Raw genomic sequence first — 19,873 nt, 5'->3', positions numbered from 1 at the left:
TTCCAGATATCCATTTCTTTTTTTTAATATAGTTTACTGTGGATTGGCTTACATACAACACCCCGTGCTCATCCCAAGTGGCCTCCTCAATGCCCATCACCCATTTTCCCGTCTCCCTCACCGCCCCCATCAACACTCAATTCTCCGTATTTAAGAGTCTCTTGTGGCTTGCCTCCCTCCCTCTCTGTAACTATTTTTTCCCCTCCCCTTCCCCTGTGATCTTCTGTTAAGTTTCTCAAGATCCACATATGAGTGAAAACATGTGATATCTGTCCTCTACCTGACTTATTTCACTCATCAGAATACCTTCCAGTTCTACCCACATTGCTGCAAATGACAGGACGTCATTCTTTCTCATTACTGAATAGTATTCCATTGTATATATAAATCACATATTCTTTATCCATTCATCAGTTGATAGACATTTGTCTCTTTCCATGATGTGGCTAATGTTGACAGTGCTGCTATAAACATTGGGGTATATGTGCCCCTATTCATCAGCACTCCTGCATCCCTTGCGTAAATTCCAAGTGCTACTCCAGTGCTATTGCTGTGTCATAGAGTAGACTATTGGTAATTTTTTGAGGAACCTCCACACTGTTTTCCAGAGATATGGCACCAGTTTGTATTCCCACCAACTGTGTAAGAGGATTCCCGTTTCTCCACAACCTCACCAGCATCTGTAGTTTCCTGATTTGTTCATTTTAGCCACTCTGACCAGTGTGAGGTGGTATCTCAGTGTGGGTTTGGTTTGTATTTTCCTGATGATCAGTGATACTGAGCATCTTTTCATGTGTCTTTGGCCACCAGATATCCATTTCTAAGGGAGGCAATTTGGAACTGATAGTAAGTTTTCACAAGGAAATTATACTGCACATAATGACTTGGATATTATGCTAAGCCATAGATCTTACTGAGTACAAGTCGCTTTACCATTGACTGTGGGCCTTAAACAGCAAACATTCATTTCTCCCAGTTCTGGAGGCTGAGAAGTCCAAGGTCAGAGCACTAGCAGATTTGGTGTCTGGTGAGGGGCCACTTCCTGATTCACAGGAGGCTGTCATCTTAGTGTCCTTGCAAAGTGGAAGAGAGCTTTCTGGAGTTTGTTTTATATGGGAACTAAGGCCATTCTCATTTGCCTTTTGAAGGTCACACCTCCCAGTAACATCACATTAGGGATTAGGATTTCAACATATGACTTTTTAGGAATAAAAATATCTGGTCTATCACACCTTACGAAAACCTACTTTGTCAATGAATCATCAAATAAATCCCAGGGCTGTCCTTGAGCTCCATGCTCCCTTTAACCTAGCACCTTCCTCTCAGCCCCTTGGATCCTTGGCTTCTTGAGGCCAAGCATAGAGGGTGTGATGGACCCTGATTTCTGCCTTCCCACTGTCACTTGTATATAATTCTAATAATACTGAGCACATGGTATTGTAATCAAATGTTCATGTGGTTTTCTCCTGCTGTGGCTAGTTACCTTGATGGAGGGACTGGGCAACTAATATAAATATCTCCAGTCCTTACCTGGTAAAGGATGGCTCTTGACTAAATGAATGAATGAGTGAATGGGGATTTTGCTTGAAGGAGAATGAAAGAACATAAGTATCAGCACCTACGAAAATGGGTCAGGGCAGCCCTTTGAAGAGCTTATTGAAAAGGACTTTGGCAGTAAACTGTCTGTTTTTTAATTATCTGCATTGTTTGTGAGCCAGATGCTATTTCTGTATGATTTGCATTGGACAACGAGTGACTGTTGTCCCCCTCCCCACCCAGAGAGGCCCCATACTTCCTCAAGGGATCTCCTGTGCTTCCTCTGAAGGCTCTTTTCAGAAGCAAGTGCCCAATTACTTAATTAATCTTGACTCTGCAAGTGTGATCTGGGAATTCAAAGGCAGGTAACAGTTGAAAGGCTGTTAATTAGATACCAGAAATCTTCAGATACAGAAAGGTATCACAGAGAAATAGATAAGAGAGTTTAGAAATAAACTCATAACTGATTTATAAGCTAGATGGTGTATATAACAAAGAATTTCCGGATGACACCAGAACAAGAAAAAAGCAGGGTTATAAGAGAATCAAAATTAGCTATCTCTTCTTTGCTTGGTCTTACCAGCCATAACTTCATCAAAAAATATCTGTAAACCCCTCTACTTTACCGGAGAGGAAGAGGATGGAAGGAGGGGGAGGAATTTTGCTGTGTTTCTTTCTGTGCTTACAAACAAGGCCTCTAGGGTTACTTTTCCCAGTTAGGGCCCTGGGTCTGGCCTGTACCCCAGCAGCCTGAATGTAGAATGCTTCTCCTCATCTGCTTGGCCAGCCTCTTCCCAAACTTCCACCACTGCCTAGATGGTTGTAAAGTAAAATATTGTTACTCACACGTCACGACGGGTTCCTGCACAGACACCAGCGGTGTGCACAGTGCTCCCTGGGACGCGTCGGCCTGGTGGTCAGTGGGTAGCCTTGTTTCTCAGTAGCCTGCAGCCCTTCATCCTTAGGCGTAACCCCTAAGTATCCAGTGGCTTGGCCCTCCCATGAGGCTTCCTGGATTTTTATCAAAGAGACCTCTGGAGGCCGCACCTGCACACCTCCAGACTTGCCCGGTCATGAGTGAATCTGAAGTGGGCACAGTTTAGTTGCTCTCTCTGGGATCTCTGCCACATAGAATTTTATACTACCTAATGAAAAACTGTGTTTATGGTAGTAAGCAATCACACCCTAATAAGTGCTATACACCTGTGGTCTCTGATTCTAAGAGGGCAAAGAGAAAAATCTTGTAGACTTGGTAGGTTACTTTGCATGGGGATCTCATGTTTGTTGAGAACAGAATGTGAAAGTGCCTGAGGTTCAGAATAAACTTGTGCTCTCATTTTCTTTCATCTATCAGTAATTTCCTATGAGTTCTTAGGTCCTAAAAATTTCAATTTAATTTTGTTTTATGAGCAGAGCTAATTAGTAATTCATTTGCTGATGTATCAGGACACATTCTATTAACAAGGGGCTGTGTGTGTGTTTTAATTAAAGTTTTAATTGTTTAGTTTAAACAAGGAAATGGCTTGCTTAATAAATTCTTCTTAAGCAGTTTAATTGTAAGCACATATTATAGTTTTATTATAATCTTATTATGAAAGAAAAGACCTTTAGGAGACAAATTCAAAGATTTCTCTCTTGGGAGAGACATTTATATGAGGTAATTATTGTTACATTTAATGTAAAATGAAGACTGGTTAAAGATCTACAGATTCTTGGCCAATAGTCAGCTAGAAGTCAGCCGGGTGAGGGGCAACACATCTTCAGTTAAATTTCATCAGAAAAATTGCTTAACCGTTTTATCAGGAATGCTGATTTTTTACATCATAGAATACATTTCTGCTCCAGACTAAGTTTGAATTAAGTAAAGCCATGCCAGCGGTCTGTGAACTCTCTTTTCTCTGCTGAAGAGAATGGAGTTTTAATTGACAATGTCGCATAATACTTGGAAAAGAGGTCCAAGAAAAATGGCTAGAGAGGAGAAAGCAGCCCTACCTCACTTTTGCTCTCCATCTTCCTCCCTTCTTTACTCCTCCACACTCACTTATTCCAGATGGTTCCATAAATTTATTTTCTTGAAGATCTTAGTCAACATAGTTCATTTAATACAAGTGAAAAATATTAAGTGAGCTTTGTTTACTAGTCTCCATAATTCTTACTCTATTTCCAGTTTCACAGCTCCATATTGCCTTAATTGATGTGATCCAGAAATCACCACTATTTCATCTTTTCAAGAAATTTATGTAGTAGCAATGTGTGCAGTATTTTGTGCCAGGTTCTGTGGGAGAAGGATGAAAAAAAGATGAATGAGGACATGGTGCCTAGAGCTCAGGGGCTTATAATCTAATGGAAGGGGAATACCGTATTCAGAAACTTGAAAGCTGACTTTTTGAACCATTATTCCCCTCTTTTGTGTAGGTCTTGACTGAGCACAGCAGCACTAACATTAATTTAGAGGGAGAAAATGGAAACACGGCTGTGATGATTGCATGCGCCAAAGATAATAGTGAAGCACTACAAATATTGGTTTGTATTTTAGCCCCCATCCCCATTTTCTTTCTTTTCTTTAGAATAACATTAATCATTGGTGTTTATAACAGCTCTCAGATTCTCTTCTTAGCAAAGTATAAAATTCAGAAAATGTCGGCAGGGAAAAAACAATTATCTGTGTTTTTGTATGTATACACACCCCTTAAATCTTAACTCCATCTGAAATTGCTAACAGAAGGCTAACAGGAGAACATTAAAGAAAATCCAAGTGAAAAGAAAGTATAGACAACAGAAATGAAGATGAAGCTGGTGGTCAGGCTAGACTACAAAATACAAAGTATAGTAAGTTGTATGTTAGTAAAAGTGGGTCATACTTTTGACTCTGACCTTCTGAATATCTAAGGAGAGAGAAAGTCAACTACAAACTTACTGTTGGGCTCATGAAATAAAAGCCAAGAGAAGCAGCCATTCATGTTCGTGGCACAGGAAGATTCTCAGAAAGGGAGCCCTGCACGATATAATGACCAGTGTCCTTAGCCACAGCCCTGAAAGTAGAGCCAGCCCTTTCTTCCTGGTGAGATTTTCTGATGTGGTCCACTGAGACTCCGGAGATGCCCATCTAAATGACTGACCGCCTCGTGTCCCTTCTGAGTGTGGTACTAGAGTCGAGAAAATCGCTTTCTTTTAACTATCCCTTAATCATTTGTATGTTATTCAGGCCAAGTTATATATTTTTGCCACTTGATTGTTTTCTTCTCCACTATCTCATAGAGTAGGAAAACAGAATAAAAATAATTTTGGAATAGCTTTTTGAATATTTAAATTTACTAATATGTTCTAATGTATTTGTTAGATGTTTTAGAGGAAAAAAATACATATTCCTATAAGCTGTTGTGATTGGACCAAGAAGAGAATAAAAATAACATTCAAACAAAGAATTTAGAAAAACAGCCCTCAAATAAAACAAAACTGTAATAAAGAAATAGTAGAGTTGAAAACAAAAATTAATGGCTTCGGGGAAAAAGCCATTGTCATTATATCATTATCATTATTTGATAAGTCAAGAGTTGTTTCTTTGAAAACAAAATAGAGCTGTTTATGGCAAGTCTGAATAAAACCAGAAAAAGATAAAATGCAAATAACAGAGGACATTATCTGGATATGATGGAGAACTTTAAGATGAAAAGATCACTATGCATAATCCTATTCTAAAATATTGGAAAATCCATTTTAAATGGATGAATAGCTAAACATAATTGAAATTTAGAAATTAAATTAAAAAATTAAAGACTATAAACTATAAAAAAGTTTAAAAATGCATTATTAAGTTATGGAGCCAACTAATTTTATAAGCTTTTGTAGATTTTACAAGTTCTTTCAAACTTTCAAGGAAAATGTTTCCATTTCAAGTAACTGTTTTATACCATAAGAGCCAAAACATCGAAGTTAATTTTAAGAAGCAAATGTAATAACAATTCCAAAATTTGACAGTTTTCCTTATAAGAAAAATTGAACCAAACTTACCTATAAATAAACTTAGGTGGAAAATCTTAAAAATACTAGCAAATTGATGGAAATAGCTAAGAGTAACACACAGTTCCATGTTGGCCTTCTCCAGGGAACAAAGAGATAGTTCAGTGTCCAACGACAGCACATCAAGTGACCCGAGGAGACCAAACATAATTACACCCATTCGTTTATTTTTCAATGGATAAAAATTTGTCTATAAGATATTCTTACAAATTTGTGAGGAAAAGACAGTGCGCTACAGAAAATTGGCAAGGGACACATGAAGTTTAATCAGTTTCTCTAATAATCAAAGAGAAACCTGTTAAAACAATGAGACAATCATTGTTTTCCTCTCCTGAATTGGAGGAAGAAACAACCTAGTTGATGTTCAGGGTTAGAGAAATTTTGATGAATCAAAGAATTCACTGTGGATATGAATACTTTTTGATTTACCAATTCCAATTCTTGGAATACATTCCAAGGAGATAACTAAAGATATTACTGATATTAATGCTAATGTTTATATATCAGAGGGAGAAAATGGAAAAAAAATAGTTCAGTAATAGAGATTTATTGTATAAACTTTTGTGTATCCAAAAATGGAATATGTACTTAATAGAATTATAGTTTTAAAGAATGCCATTAAGTAAAATCTTTTTAAACAGTGTGATTACACCATATACACATAATTACTTTTGCAAAGAAATAAGACAAATATTGTCTCTTAAAATGTAAACCAACACTGTCCCTTGAAGGTGAGTTTATAGGTAATATTTGCTTCTTCACACTATTCTGCTCTTTCAAATTTTTTCCTTTTGAAATAAATTTTCCTTGTGAAAATAAAAGGCACTTAAAACTGAAGTTCAATGGTGTATTCAAAAATGATAGTTGAAAATGATGGACTTAGATCAAGGTAACATTAGAGTCGGTTCTTCTACCATCCTCTTAGTGGAGAATTTCCTTTAATGAAGATATTTGATTTTCATAGTTTAACAAGACTGCTGGTCTTACTACTTATAAATTTTACATAAATGAAAGAATCTGGGGAATGTTATCACTTTATTAACATAAAGAATCGAGCATGGATCTAGAAGTCATGGTAATGTTTTAAACATTTCATTAATTCCATTGAAAAATGTGTTAACTTTAGTTTGGAGTATCAAGATTGATATGCTTATGTCCATGCTGTTACTTCATCTTTGGAAAATATAAAGTGTCTCTAGTTCACAATCCTAGCCTAGTTCCTAAATTCCTTTCTTGCCTGTATTTCATATCCTATGAATTCTATGTAGAGTTACCTAGGAACAGAATAATGAAATGGTCTGAGAGAGGCATTTAGTTCTTGGCTGTCCTTGTGATTTGGGGTTTAACTTGTGTCCTTTGACTTTTTTTTTTTTAATTCTTTCTTTTACTCTAGTTAAATAAAGGAGCTGAACCATGTAAGGCAAATAAATGGGGATGTTTTCCTATTCATCAAGCTGCATTCTCAGGTGCCAAAAAATGCATGGAAATAATATTAAATTTTGGTGAGTAGAGGCTTTCATACATTATATACTGTAAAGAATCCTGTTCTGGTGGGTGCTGTTAATGTGAAAAATATTTAATAGGGTTTATACACAGGCTTCTATGTAAATCTAAATATCCTTTTTTTTCTAAAACTCCTCTTATTTGTTTATAACATTTGTTCTCTTGAATTCTACTTTCTTCTAAAGGTGAGGAACGTGGATATAGCAGAGAGTCTCATATTAACTTTGTGAATAATGGGAAATCTAGTCCCCTCCACATGGCGGTGCAGAGTGGTGACTTGGAAATGATTAAAATGTGCTTGGACAATGGAGCCCAGTTGGAACTGATGGAAGTAATTGTTCATATTCTATGCTGCTTTTATTTAGAATTGTCATAAATTAGTTTCCAAAATGCTTTATAGCTCTTTTACAGTTAACTTAGATTGAAGTAGGTGTTATTTTTTGCTACTCATGTAGATGCAGAATAAGAGAATATCCCAAATTTCAGCCTAGCTAAAGAATCTTACAAGCTACCGAAAATAATTGCAAATACAAATACAGTACAGATAACAATACTGATAATAACAGTAGAGATACTGAGTTGTCCGGAGTTTTCAGATTTCATGGAAGCAAAACTGCCAGCCATGATTCTTATATTGATGCTTGATTTTGTTGACCCGGGAATTAAAAAACTCAGAGCTGAATTTAGGTTGTATCCTTAATTTTTGACTTGAATACTGAATCTGGTATAAAACCTCTTTGCAGAATGGGAAGTGCACACCCCTTCATTTTGCTGCCACCCAGGGAGCCACAGAGATTATTAAATTGATGATATCTTCCTATTCTGGTAGCAATGATATCATCAATGCGGTGGATGGAAACCAGGAGACACTCCTTCACAGGCAAGTTTCCTACCTAATATTGTGTGTACACATTTTTAGTCTTCATGTATTAAATTATACCCTGCAGGGAAAAGTGAGTGCTTATAGTAGCAGAGATTCTATAGTTCAAAAGAAAATAACAAAGATAAATATTCTGTGTTTCAACTGGAATTTCTGTCTTCCTCTACAATCAGATTGTTAAATAGATTTTCATGAAATAAAATTTCCAGTGGCATGTTCTGGATCACTTCTCAGGCCAGTGGATATAGGCTCAAGATTAACTCCATGTATGCTCAGGAGATCAACATGCATGCCCTTCCTAAGCCTTTTTCTAAGCTGTTTTACTTCCTCATATGTGTCTTCTCATTTTTATTGGAGATAATGGAGCAGGTACGTAGGGATGTTCCACTTTTCTCACCACATTTGCCTTTCCACTAACCCTCACAATTATAAATGTTTCAAAGCATACAGTTTTAGAAAATAGTCACCAAGTACCAAACAAGTTAAATATATTTTTTGAAGTTTAGCAGAAATACACATCAGAGAGAGAGAGAGAAAAAAAAAAAAGCATCTGAAACTGTAGGCTTACTAGACGTGAGGAAAGGAAACAGGCAGTGTGGATTGAGTTCAGTTCCTTTTGGAAGACAAGGATTAAGTGCTTCCTGTGTGAGTGAAAGAGGTAGCAAGATGAGTCTTCCCTCTGTCTCTCTTTCTGTCTCTTCCTCTCTCTCTCACGCACACAGCTGTGAGCATTCTGGAAGCCCTGAATGGCAGAAAAGAGCTGAGTATATCCAGTAAGTAACTGTACCAGGAACTGCACAGTATCCCTCAGGGAAAAAGAAAGCCTGGCTACCAATGGAAGTTCTAGTTCTCAGCTAGAGGGGTTGGAGCGGGGGCAAAATTACACGTTAGTAAAAGCACAAGCCACAGTGAGCTATGTGTGAATAGAGAGAACCTCCCACTTAGGATGAGTTTGCAGAGTGAAATTTCATAGCATAGAGGAAAATTTGTAGAGGACAGCAGAATGAACAAAAGAGTAATTTGCTTCCAAGGAAATAGAAATAATAGAGCAAACCGAAAATAATTTAATTTTTATCTTTTATAGTTTATTGTCAAGTTGGTTTCCATATAACACCCAGTGCTCATCCCAACAAGGGTCCTCCTTCATGGCCATCACCCTTTTCCCCCACACCTCCTCCCCCATCAGCCCTCAGTTTGTTCTCAGTATTCAAGAGTCTCTCATGGTTTGCCTCCCTCCGTCTCCCCAACTATTTTTCCCTTTATCCTCCCCCATGGTCCTCTGTTATGTTTCTCCTGCTACACTTATGAGTGAAAACATACGGTATCTATCCTTCTCTGTCTGACTTATTTCACTTAGCATGACACCCTCGAGTTCCATCCACGTTGCTACAAATGGCCATGTTTCATTCTTTCTCAATGCCATGTTATATTCCATTGTATATATCAACCATATTTTCTTGATCCATTTGTCAGTTGATGGACATTTAGACTGTGTCCATGATTAGGCTATTGTTGAAAGTGCTGCTATGAACATTGGAGTACATGTGCTCCTATGCATCAGCACTTCTATATCCCTTGGGTAAATCCCTAGCAGTGCTATTGCTGGCTCAGAGGGGAGTTCTATGGATAGTTTTTTGAGGAACCTCCATACTATTTTCCAGAGTAGCAGCACCAGTTTACATTCCCACCAACAGTGTAGGGAGGTGCCCATTTCTCCACATCCTCGCCAGCATCTAGAGTCTCCTGATTTGTTCATTTTAGCCACCCTGATTGGCTAGGTGGTATCTCAATGTGGTTTTGATTTGTATTTCCCTGATGATGATGATGATGATGAGCATTGTTTCATGTGCCTGTAGGCCATCTGGATGTCCTCTTGGGAGAAGTGTTTGTTCATGTCTTCTGCCCATTTCTTCACTGAATTATTCATTTTTTGGGTGTGGAGTTTGGTGAGTTCCTTATAGATTTTGGATACTAGCCCTTTATCTGATATGTCATTTGCAACTATCTTTTCTCCATTGTGTCGACTGCCTATTAGTTTTCTTGATTGTTTCCTTTGCAGTACCAAATCTTTTTATCTTGATGAGGTCCCAATAGTTCATTTTTGCTTTCATTTCCCTTGCCTTTGGGGATGTGTCGAGTAGGAAATTGCTGCAGTTGAGGTCAAGGAGGTTGTTTCCTACTTTCTCCTCAAGGGTTTTGATGGTTTCCTGTCGCACATTCAGGTCCTTCATCTATTTTGAGATTATTTTTGTGTATGGTGTAAGAGAGTGCTCTATTTTCATTCTTCCGCATGTTGCTGTCCAGTTCTCCCAATACCATCTTTTAAAGAGGCAGTCTTTTTTCCATTGGATACTCTTCCCTGCTTTGTCAAAGATTAAATGGTCATACATTGTGGATCTAATTCTGTGTGGTCTATTCTATTCCATTGGTCTATGTGTCTGTTTTTGTGCCAATACCATCCTGTCTTGATGATGACAGCTTTGTAGTAGAGGCTAAAGTCTGGGATTGTGATGCCTCCTGTTTTTGATTTTCTTCTTCAATATTACTTTGGCTACTTGAGGTCTTTTGTGGTTCCATACAAATTTTAGGATAGTTTGTTCTAGCTTTGAGAAGAATGCTGGTGCAATTTTTATTGGGATTGCATTGAATGTGTAGATTGCTTTCAGTAGTATTGACATTTTAACAATATTTATTCTTCTGATCCATGAACATGGAATGTTTTTCCATTTCTTTGTGTTTTCTTCAATTTCCTTCGCAAGTTTTCTATAGTTTTCATCATACAGATCTTTTACATCTTTGGTTAGGTTTATTCCTAAGTATTTTATGATTTTTCATGCAATTGTGAATGGGATCAGTTTCTTGATTTCTCTTTCCATTGCTTCATTGCATAAGAATGCAACCAATTTCTGTACATTGATTTTGTACCCTGCAACATTACTGAATTCATTGATCAGTTCTAGAAGGCTTCTGGTGGAGTCGATCAGGTTTTCCATGTAGAGTATCATGTCATCTGTGAAAAGTAAAAGTTTGACTTTATTTTTCCCAATTCTGATGCCTTTTATTTCCTTTTGTTGTCTGATTGCTGATGCTATGACTTCTAGCACTATGTTAAACAACAGTGGTGAGAATGGTCATTGGACATCCCTGTCGTGTTCCTGATCTCAGGGGGAAAGCTCTCAGTTTTTTCCCATTGAGGATGACATTAGCTGTGGGCTTTTCATAAATGGCTTTTATGTTGTTTAAGTAAGTTCCTTCTATCCTGACTTTCTCAGGGGTTTTTATTAAGAAAGGATGCTATATTTTTGTCAAATGCTTTTTCTGCATCTATCGACAGGATCATATGGTTTTTATCTTTTCTTTTGTTAACGTGATGTATCACATTGATTGATTTGTGAATATTGAACCAACCCTTTAACCCTGGAATGAATCTCACTTGATCATGGTGTATAATTCTTTTTATATGTTGTTGAATTTGATTTGCTGGTATCTTGTTGAGTATTTTTGCATCTGTATTCACCAAGGATATTGGCTTGTAGTTCTCTTTTTTTGCTGAGTCTCTGTCCAGTTTGGGTATCAAAATGGTGCTGTCTTCATAGAAAGAGTCTGGAAGTTTTCCTTCAATTTCCATTTTTTGGAATAGCTTGAGAACAAAGGATATTAACTCTGCTTTAAATGTCTGGTGAAACCCAGTGAAACCATCTGGCACTGGGTTCTTATTTGTTGGGAGATTTTTTATAACTGATTCAATTTCTTCACTGGTTGTGGGTCTGTTCAGATTTTTCTACCTCTTCCCGTTTGAATTTTGGTAGTGCATGTGTGTTTAGGAATTTGTCCATTTCTTGTAGACTGTCCAGTTTGGTGTAAATCTTTTCATGGTATTTCCTGATGATTGCTTGTATTTCTGAGGGATTGGTTGTAATACATCTGTTTTCATTCGTGATTTTATCTATTTCAGTGCTCTTTTCTTTTTGAGAAGCCTGGCTAGAGGTTTATCAATTTTGTTTATTTTTCAAAAAAGCAACTCTTGGTTTCATTGATCTGCTCAACTGTTTTTTTTATTCTATATTATTTATTTCTTCCCTGATATTTATTACTTCTCTTCTGCTGCTGGGTTTTGGTTGCTCTTGCTGCTCCCCTTCTAGTTCCTTTGGGTGTATTGTTAGATTTTGAATTTGTACTTTTCACTAGTTTCTTGAAATAGGCCTGGATTGTAATATACTTTCCTCTTAGGACTGACTGTGCTGTGTCCCAGAGAGTTTGAATTGTTGTATTTTCATTTTCATTTGTTTCCATATATTTTTTAATTTCTTCTCTAATTGCCTGACTGGTCCAGTCATTCTTTAGTAGGTGGTCTTTAACCTCCATGTTTTTGGAGGTTTTCCAGACTTTCCTGTGCTTGATTTCAAGTTTCATAGCATTGTGATCTGAAAGTGTGTATGGTACAATTTCAATTCTTTTATATTTATTGAGAGCTGCCTCATGCCCCAGTATGTGATCTATCTTGGAGAATGTACATGCACACTCAAGAAGAAAGTCAATTCCCTAGCCTCAGGATGTAGAGTTCTAAATATATCTGTCAAATCCATCTGTTCTAATGTGTCGTTCAGGTCTATTATTTCCTTAGTGATTTTCTGACTAGTTGATCTGTCGATTGCTGTAAGTGGATTATTAAAATCCCCTGCAATTAGCACATTCTTATCAATAAGTTGTTTCTGTTTGTGATTAACTGTTTTATGTTTTTGGGTGTTCCCGAATTCAGTGTGTAGATATTTATAATTGTTAGTTCTTCCTGATGCAGAGACCCTGGAATTATTATATGTCCTTCTTCATCTTTTGTTACTGCCTTTACTTTAAAGTCCAGTTTGTCTGATATAAGTATGGCTACTCCGGCTTTCTTTTGACTTCCAGTTGCATGATAGATATTTCTCCATGCCCTTACATTCAATCTGAAGGTGTCTTCAGGTCTAAAATGAGTCTCTTGTAGACAGCAAATAGATGGCTTTTGTTCTTTTATCCATTCTGCTACCCTGTGTCTTTTGATTGGAATATTTAGTCCATTTACATTCAGTGTTATTATTGAAAAATATGAGTTTAGAGTCATTGTGTTCTCTGTAGGGTGTATGCTTGTAATGGCGTTTCTGGTACCTTATATTCCTTGCAACATTTCCCGCATAAAGTCCTTCTTAGGATTTCTTGTAGGGCTGATTTAGTGGGAATGAATTCTTTCAATTTTTGTTTGTTTGGGAAAACCTTTATCTCTCCTTCTATTTTGAATGACAGGCTTGCTGGATAAAGGATTCTTGACTGCATATTTTTCCTGTTCATCATATTGAATATTTCCTGCCATCCCTTTTTGGCCTGCCAAGTTTCAGTAGATAGGTCTGTAACTACTCTGATAGGCTTCCCTTTGTATTTTGGGGCGCTTTTATTTCTAGCTGCTTTCAGAATTTCACTATATGTCATGCAGAGGATTGATTCAAGTTACATCTGAGTGGAGTTCTCTGTGCCTCTTGGATTTCAATGTCTGTTTCCCTCCCCAGATTGGGGAAGTTCTTGGCTACTATTTGTTCAAGTACCCCTTCAGCACCTTTCTCTCTTTCTTCTTCTTCAGGAATTCTTATGATACAGATATTGTTCCATTTGATTCTATCACTCAGTTCTTGAATTCTCCTTTTGTGCTTCTGGAGCAGTTTGTCATTTTCTCTGCTTCCTTCTTTTCTTTTTTTTTTTTTTTAATGTTTTATTTATTTTTGAGAGAGAGAGAGACAGCATGAGCAGGGGAGGGTCAGATAGAGAGGGATACACAGAATCTGAAGACAAGCTCCAGGCTTAGAGCTAGCTGTCATCACAGAGCCTGATGCAGGGCTTGAACCGAGGAACTGCGAGATCATAACCTGAGCCAAAGTTGGATGCTTAACTGAATGAGCCACCAAGGCACCCCATCAGCTTCCTCTTTTTCTATAATTATGTCTTCTAATTCACATATCCTCCTCTTTGCCTCTTCAATCTCTGCACTGGCCACCTTCATTTTATTACACACCTCATTTATAGCATTTTTTAATTAATCGCAACTATTTTTAAGGTTACTAGTCTTTGTAGCAATAGTTTCTCTGATGCCTTCCATGCTTTTTTCAAGCCCAGTAATTAACTTTATGACAGTTGTTTTAAATTCTTGCTCAGTTATGTTGCTTATATCTGTTTTGAGTAGTTCTGTAGCTGTGACTTCCTCCTTGAATTTCCTTAGTGGAGAGTTCTTCCGTTTCATCATTTTTCCTAGCTTTCTGTCTCTTGTCAGTTTTAAAAGCTTGTTATGCACTCTGCACTTGTGAGTATTGCTATATTAAAGGAGGCTCATTGATTGCTCAGGGCCTGTCCATTCAGGAGGTGTTCTGTTAATGGTGTCCCTTGGTCTCTCTTGTACCTTTGGTTATTTTATTCCCTAATCATATTGCTATTTGGGATCTCCACCTTGTGTACTTTGGCTTGTTACTTGAGGTAGCCCTATGAGGCTGTCTTCTTAGCGGGCTCTGTCTCTTTTTCTCCCAGACTCTTGCAGATCTCTTTTCTTATGGCTTCAATCGTCTTGGTTTGAGAGATGTGGGCAGGCAAAAAGTACAGAGCTCCCTACTTCTCCACCATCTTGCCTCTCCAAGATTATCAGATTCAAATTAAGTTCACTCAGAAGAATTACTATTTCAAACCCTCTTGCACTGTTGGTGGAAATGCAAACTGTTGCAGCCACCCTTAGGGTCTCACGGTCTTCTGTAGGCAGCAATCACAATGAGAAAAATTCTGTCGAGGGGCCTCAGGCCCTTTTTAAAAGCCTTGCCAAAATCTGAAAATAATTTTAAAATAAGCCTATTTAAGACGTTCAGAAATTTGAAGGAATAGTTAATTATGTGAAAATAAGATTAAGATAACGTGGGGCGCCTGGGTGGCTCAGTCGGTTAAGCCTCCGACTTCAGCTCAGGTCAGATCTCACGTTCGTGGGTTCGAGCCCCGCGTCAGGCTCTGTGCTGATGGCTAGCTCAGAGCCTGGAGCCTGCTTCCGGTTCTGTGTCTCCTTCTCTCTCTGCCCCTTCCCCTCTCATGCTCTGTCTCTCTCTGTATCAAAAATAAATAAAACATAAAAAAAAATTTAAGATTAAGATAAAAGACTATCAAAAACAAATTGACAGTTGGAATAAAAGATTGGTGATAAGAAAATGGCTAATCAGAACAAAAATAAAAGGTAGACTGACCTCCACACTGCAGAGTCCACATTGCTGCACATTAGAATCATGGGGGTAGTTTGTAAAGTCCTCATGCCAGTTCATGTCCCAGGCACCTCAGATTCTTTGGGAAGGTCTTAGGAACTTTTTAAAGCTCTGTAACTCTTTCCAGGTTTTATCCAATTTAGAACCCCAGTGATCTGGATATAGTTAAAATGTGTGCATGTGGATCACAGCTTTAATGTATAAGTATGCATAAAAGGGAATTAGGAAAAAATCCATTTACCTAACCCATAAGTGTCCTTAGCCTGGTGACTACTCTAGTTGGACATATTCAACTTGGATTGGCTGTAGATTTCCTGGACCAATTCAGTCCAATTCTGATTAACCGAATACTGATTTCTAATCCTAGAATAAACATCCTCCTTATGGCCTAATGGCAGTTTATCTTGAGCTTCAAAAGAAAGTTTGCTTGGGGTGCATGGGTGGCTCAGTCAGTTAAACGTCCAGCTTCAGCTCAAGTCGTGATCTCACAGTTCGTGGGTTCGAGCCCCGTGTTGGGCTCTGTGCTACAATGGGCTCAGAGCTTGGTGCTTGTCTTCTGATTCTGTGCCTCCCCCTCTCTCTGACCCTCCTCTGCTCATGCTGTCTTTGTCTCTCTCAAAAATAAATAAAATATTAAAAAAATTTTTTTAAAGATTGCTCTTTGGGCTAGAATTCTTTTTTTTTCTTAAACCATAGTGCAAAGACCTCAGTACATTGCTGTGGCTGAAACAATAAGCTTTGGAGTAAAGGGAATGGGGTGCCGGCCCTACCTGGCTATGTCACATTTGGCAACCCTTGATGCTAACATCTACTGAGAATTTGCATTTTTAATGAACTCCCCAGTGGTGCCAGTTCTGGTCTGCAAGCCCACACTTTGAGTAGCAAAGCTCTAGACTAGGGAGATATAAGAACAAGTCAAACAGGGCCCATAATGTTATGATTCATTTCCCTTCAATTACTAAACATGTTGAATGTAATTTGAATGTAATACAACCTCTTGTGGATTTGGGGTGAAAACTGACAAGTGGATTCTGAAACTTATGTATTAAAAATAGCTGAGATAATCTTAAACAGGGACAAAGAAATTATATTTTAATATGAAACATAAGTTTTCAATCATTAGCATTAATATTTGCTATGGAGACACTTTAATATAGATTGAAAACTTGCTTTATAAATGTTACTTTGTGACTGGCTGTGAGATAATACCACAGTGACTTCAATTCCCCCCATAATTTGTTTTGACTTCATAAGACCTTAGGAAGGCTAATGCTGGCTTGTTAACTTTGGTGAAAGGAGGGCATTTTGAACACTGCAGATGAATTTGCACCTTGCATGCAACTTTTTCTTTCCCCGTGATCACAGAGGTAATAGCCAGTTCTTTGTCTTTTACTTTAAGCTCTTAGGGCAGATGTTACTACTCACTTCACATCTTCATGATGGTTTCTTAAAAATTTTTTAATGTTTATTATTTTTGAGAGAGAGAGAAAGAGAGCAAGCAGGGAAGGCAGAGAGAGAGAGGGAGTCACAGAATCTGAAGCAGACTCCAGACTGAACTGTCAGCACAGAGCCCGATGCAGGGCTTGAACTCATTGTACAATCATCACCTGAGCTGAAGTCAGCTACTTAACCGACAGCGCCACCCAGGCTCCCCATATCTTCATGTGATTTTATAAGGAAACAGTCACTTAACTAAAAGATGAGGAAGAAATTTTGTGATGTATTTGAATTTACTCAATTACTTTGAAAATATTACCCTAATCACAATCAGCTATGAAATTTGAAAGGCTATTGATTTTCTAGCCTTGTATTATGTTAAGTGATAATTTAATCTTTTTGAGTATAGTGTAGTAGCTTTATTTTATATATCACTAGTACTTTAATATGCTTATTCTCTTTTTGCAGAGCCTCATTATTTGATCATCATGAACTAGCAGACTACTTAATTTCAGTGGTAAGTATTCCATGGACAGTTTTTTATTACTATTTACAGTTGGAAAATCAGATCATTAAATAATAGACTTTCAAAAATAAGCCAAATTTTAATTTGTTGCTTATCAGCAAAAACTTTGTAAGAAGATGACTGGCACACTTATAAATAAGAGTATTTTGTATATGAATATACATGAATACAACGGCCGACTTCATTACCATGAAGTTGGTCAGAAGTACCACAGTCTACTTTTGAGACCCGTATCGGTGTTTTCGGGGTTGGGAGTTGGTGGGACCTGGCAAGCGCGGTTCTGCGGAGCTGTCCTAGAGGAGGGCTGGGCCTCGCACCTCTGCGCGCTCTTCTCCGCAAACAGCTTGGAGAGGAAGGCAGGACAGGCGGTGCCGTCACTGTCCACATTCTCTGTCAGCTTCCACCTCAGTGGCCTCTGTCAAACAATGAAAGGGGCACCTGGGTGGCTCAGTAGGTTAAGCGTCTGACTTCAGCTCAGGTCATGATCTCACAGTTCGTGGGTTCAAGTCCTGCGTCAGGCTCTGTGCTGTGACCTGCTTCAGATTCTGTTTCCCTCTTTCTCTGCATCTCTCCTGCTTGCTCGCTCGCTCTCGCTCTCTCTCTCGCTCTCTCGCTCACTCTCTCTCTCTCTCTCTCTCTCTCTCTCTCTAGGTCTCTCAAAAGTAAATTAAAAAAAAAAACAATGAAAAACTGAGAAACTAACAAATGTTGTCCAAAGTATGTTACAACTGAATGCACACAATCTTTTTCATTCTAAGAGGTGGACTCAGTTGACTTTTGAGTTAAAATTTAATAAGTCATTTACACAGATGACTGTGTGATGTATGTATTTAAGCCCCACCATATCAGCAATGAATGTGGTTCTGTTTGTCATGTTCCTCAGGCGTTGGTAGTCAATAGCAACTATTGAAGTTGTGATATTTGCATAGAGGAATCCTGGAAAGACTGACTGTATGCCATAGTTTTGTCATGCCTGGTCTCCTGCAAATGCAGCTGTGTTGGCCCGGCAGGAGGACCGGGACAGAGCCTCGCTAGCCAGTGTCAGGCTTTCAAAGGGCATCCTGGTGCTGCCTTAATCTCTATCCTCTGGGTCTAAAGAACATGGAAATATAGAGTCAGAGTTTAAGCTATTTTATCCCTGTCCAAGATACAGAATTCTTTCCATGAATTTTTTAAGCTTTTGTTTCTGGCCTTGTAAAATATTTTTAACATAACACATAATCATAAAGACTGACTTAGTAATTTAAAAATCTATATGATATGATTTTTATACATTTTATCAGATATTTGAGTAAAATTTTACTTTAGGATCTGAACTACTTCAGTTATTTAAGTTCATCTATTTTAGATTTAGATGTTTTTTAAACTGAACTATTTCTTGTGAATGTTTTCATTCATTCTTGTGAATGTTTTCAATAACACAATCAAATAAATATGGATGTTTTTATCATGGATATTTAAAAAAATTTTAATTTCTTTTGATGGTTTTTATTTATTTTTTGAAAGACAGAGACAGTGTGCTCAGGGGAGGGTCAGAGAGAGAGAGAGATACAGAATCTGAAGCAGGCTGCAGGCTCTGAGCTAGCTGTCAGCATAGAGCCTGATGTGGGGCTCAAACCCAGGAACCGAGAGATCATGACCTGAGGCAAAGCCAGACGCCTAACCGACTGAGCCACTCAGGTGCCTCTAAAAAATATTTTATTAATGTTTATTTTTAAGAGAGACAAAGTGTGAGCAAGGGAGGGGCAGAGAAAGGGGGATCACAGAATCTGAAGCAGACTCCAGGCTCTGAGCTTTCAGCACAGAACCTGATGTGGGGCTCAAACCCAACACCCATGGTGGGACGAATTTCTACACTTAACTGACTAAACCACCCAGGTGCCTCTATCATGGATATTTAAAAGTCTTTTCTTACATTGAGAACTAAACTCTAGCTCAGAGGATTTTAGTTTTATGATTTAGGTGATAACATTGATCTGTTGCCAGATGTCAGTCAAAAGGTTAACATGTGAGGATAATTTTTTGAAATTATAAAAGAATGCCTTGATTTCTTATACTACAACATATGGGTTATAGGGAAATGTTACGTAGTTCTATCGTGAGTCATATGCTTAAATGCTAGTCATATATGGACACTTTATTTTAATGAATTAACATCATTTTAATGACTTTAACATCATCATGTTACAACATATGAATTACAGGGAAATTTTAGGTAGTTCTGTAGTTAGTCATATGCTTGAATGCTAGCCATATATGGACTCTTTATATTAATGAACTAACATCATTTGCAATTTGTAAGCTAATTTGTTCATAAACTCTTTTAGGGAGCAGATATCAATAGCACTGACTCGGAAGGACGTTCTCCACTTATATTAGCAACTGCTTCTGCATCTTGGAATATTGTAAATTTGCTACTGTTTAAAGGTACCATGAACGACCATGCCAAACTTTACAACTGTTACTCAATGTGATATTAAACATTTGTTAACCATTTATCATGTGGCAGGCATTGGGCCAAGTGCTGTGAATACAAAGATAAATATAATACTTCCCTGTCTAGAAAAGTTTTCAGTTCAGGAAGCAAGTGATACTTAAAAGGATAACTTTGAAACAATCATAGGGAACATTCATGTTGCATGCATGCTGTTGAGCATTTTACCTACATTCTCTCAATGATTCATCCTGGGATGTAAGTCCTGCAGCGGTCCCCAG

The 19,873-nt window shown here is 37.8% G+C and overlaps 1 protein-coding gene across 1 annotated transcript in view; it reads left to right on the top strand.

Moving 5' to 3' along the window:
• TRPA1 (transient receptor potential cation channel subfamily A member 1) overlaps window positions 1–19,873 on the top strand; it is a 66,720-nt gene that overhangs the window by 15,982 nt on the left and 30,865 nt on the right. Inside the window, exons 4-9 of the mRNA XM_029923601.1 lie at window positions 3,952–4,059; window positions 6,950–7,058; window positions 7,245–7,390; window positions 7,803–7,939; window positions 17,101–17,149; window positions 19,486–19,585. Coding sequence (XP_029779461.1) covers window positions 3,952–4,059; window positions 6,950–7,058; window positions 7,245–7,390; window positions 7,803–7,939; window positions 17,101–17,149; window positions 19,486–19,585 — 649 coding nt within the window. The remainder of the gene's footprint in view (window positions 1–3,951; window positions 4,060–6,949; window positions 7,059–7,244; window positions 7,391–7,802; window positions 7,940–17,100; window positions 17,150–19,485; window positions 19,586–19,873) is intronic.

This window comes from Suricata suricatta, chromosome 15, assembly GCF_006229205.1.
Source record: "Suricata suricatta isolate VVHF042 chromosome 15, meerkat_22Aug2017_6uvM2_HiC, whole genome shotgun sequence".
In the NCBI taxonomy this organism is placed as follows: domain Eukaryota; kingdom Metazoa; phylum Chordata; class Mammalia; order Carnivora; family Herpestidae; genus Suricata; species Suricata suricatta.
The sequence above is the reverse complement of the archived record's forward strand: the minus strand, read 5'-3'. Positions and strand labels throughout refer to the sequence as shown.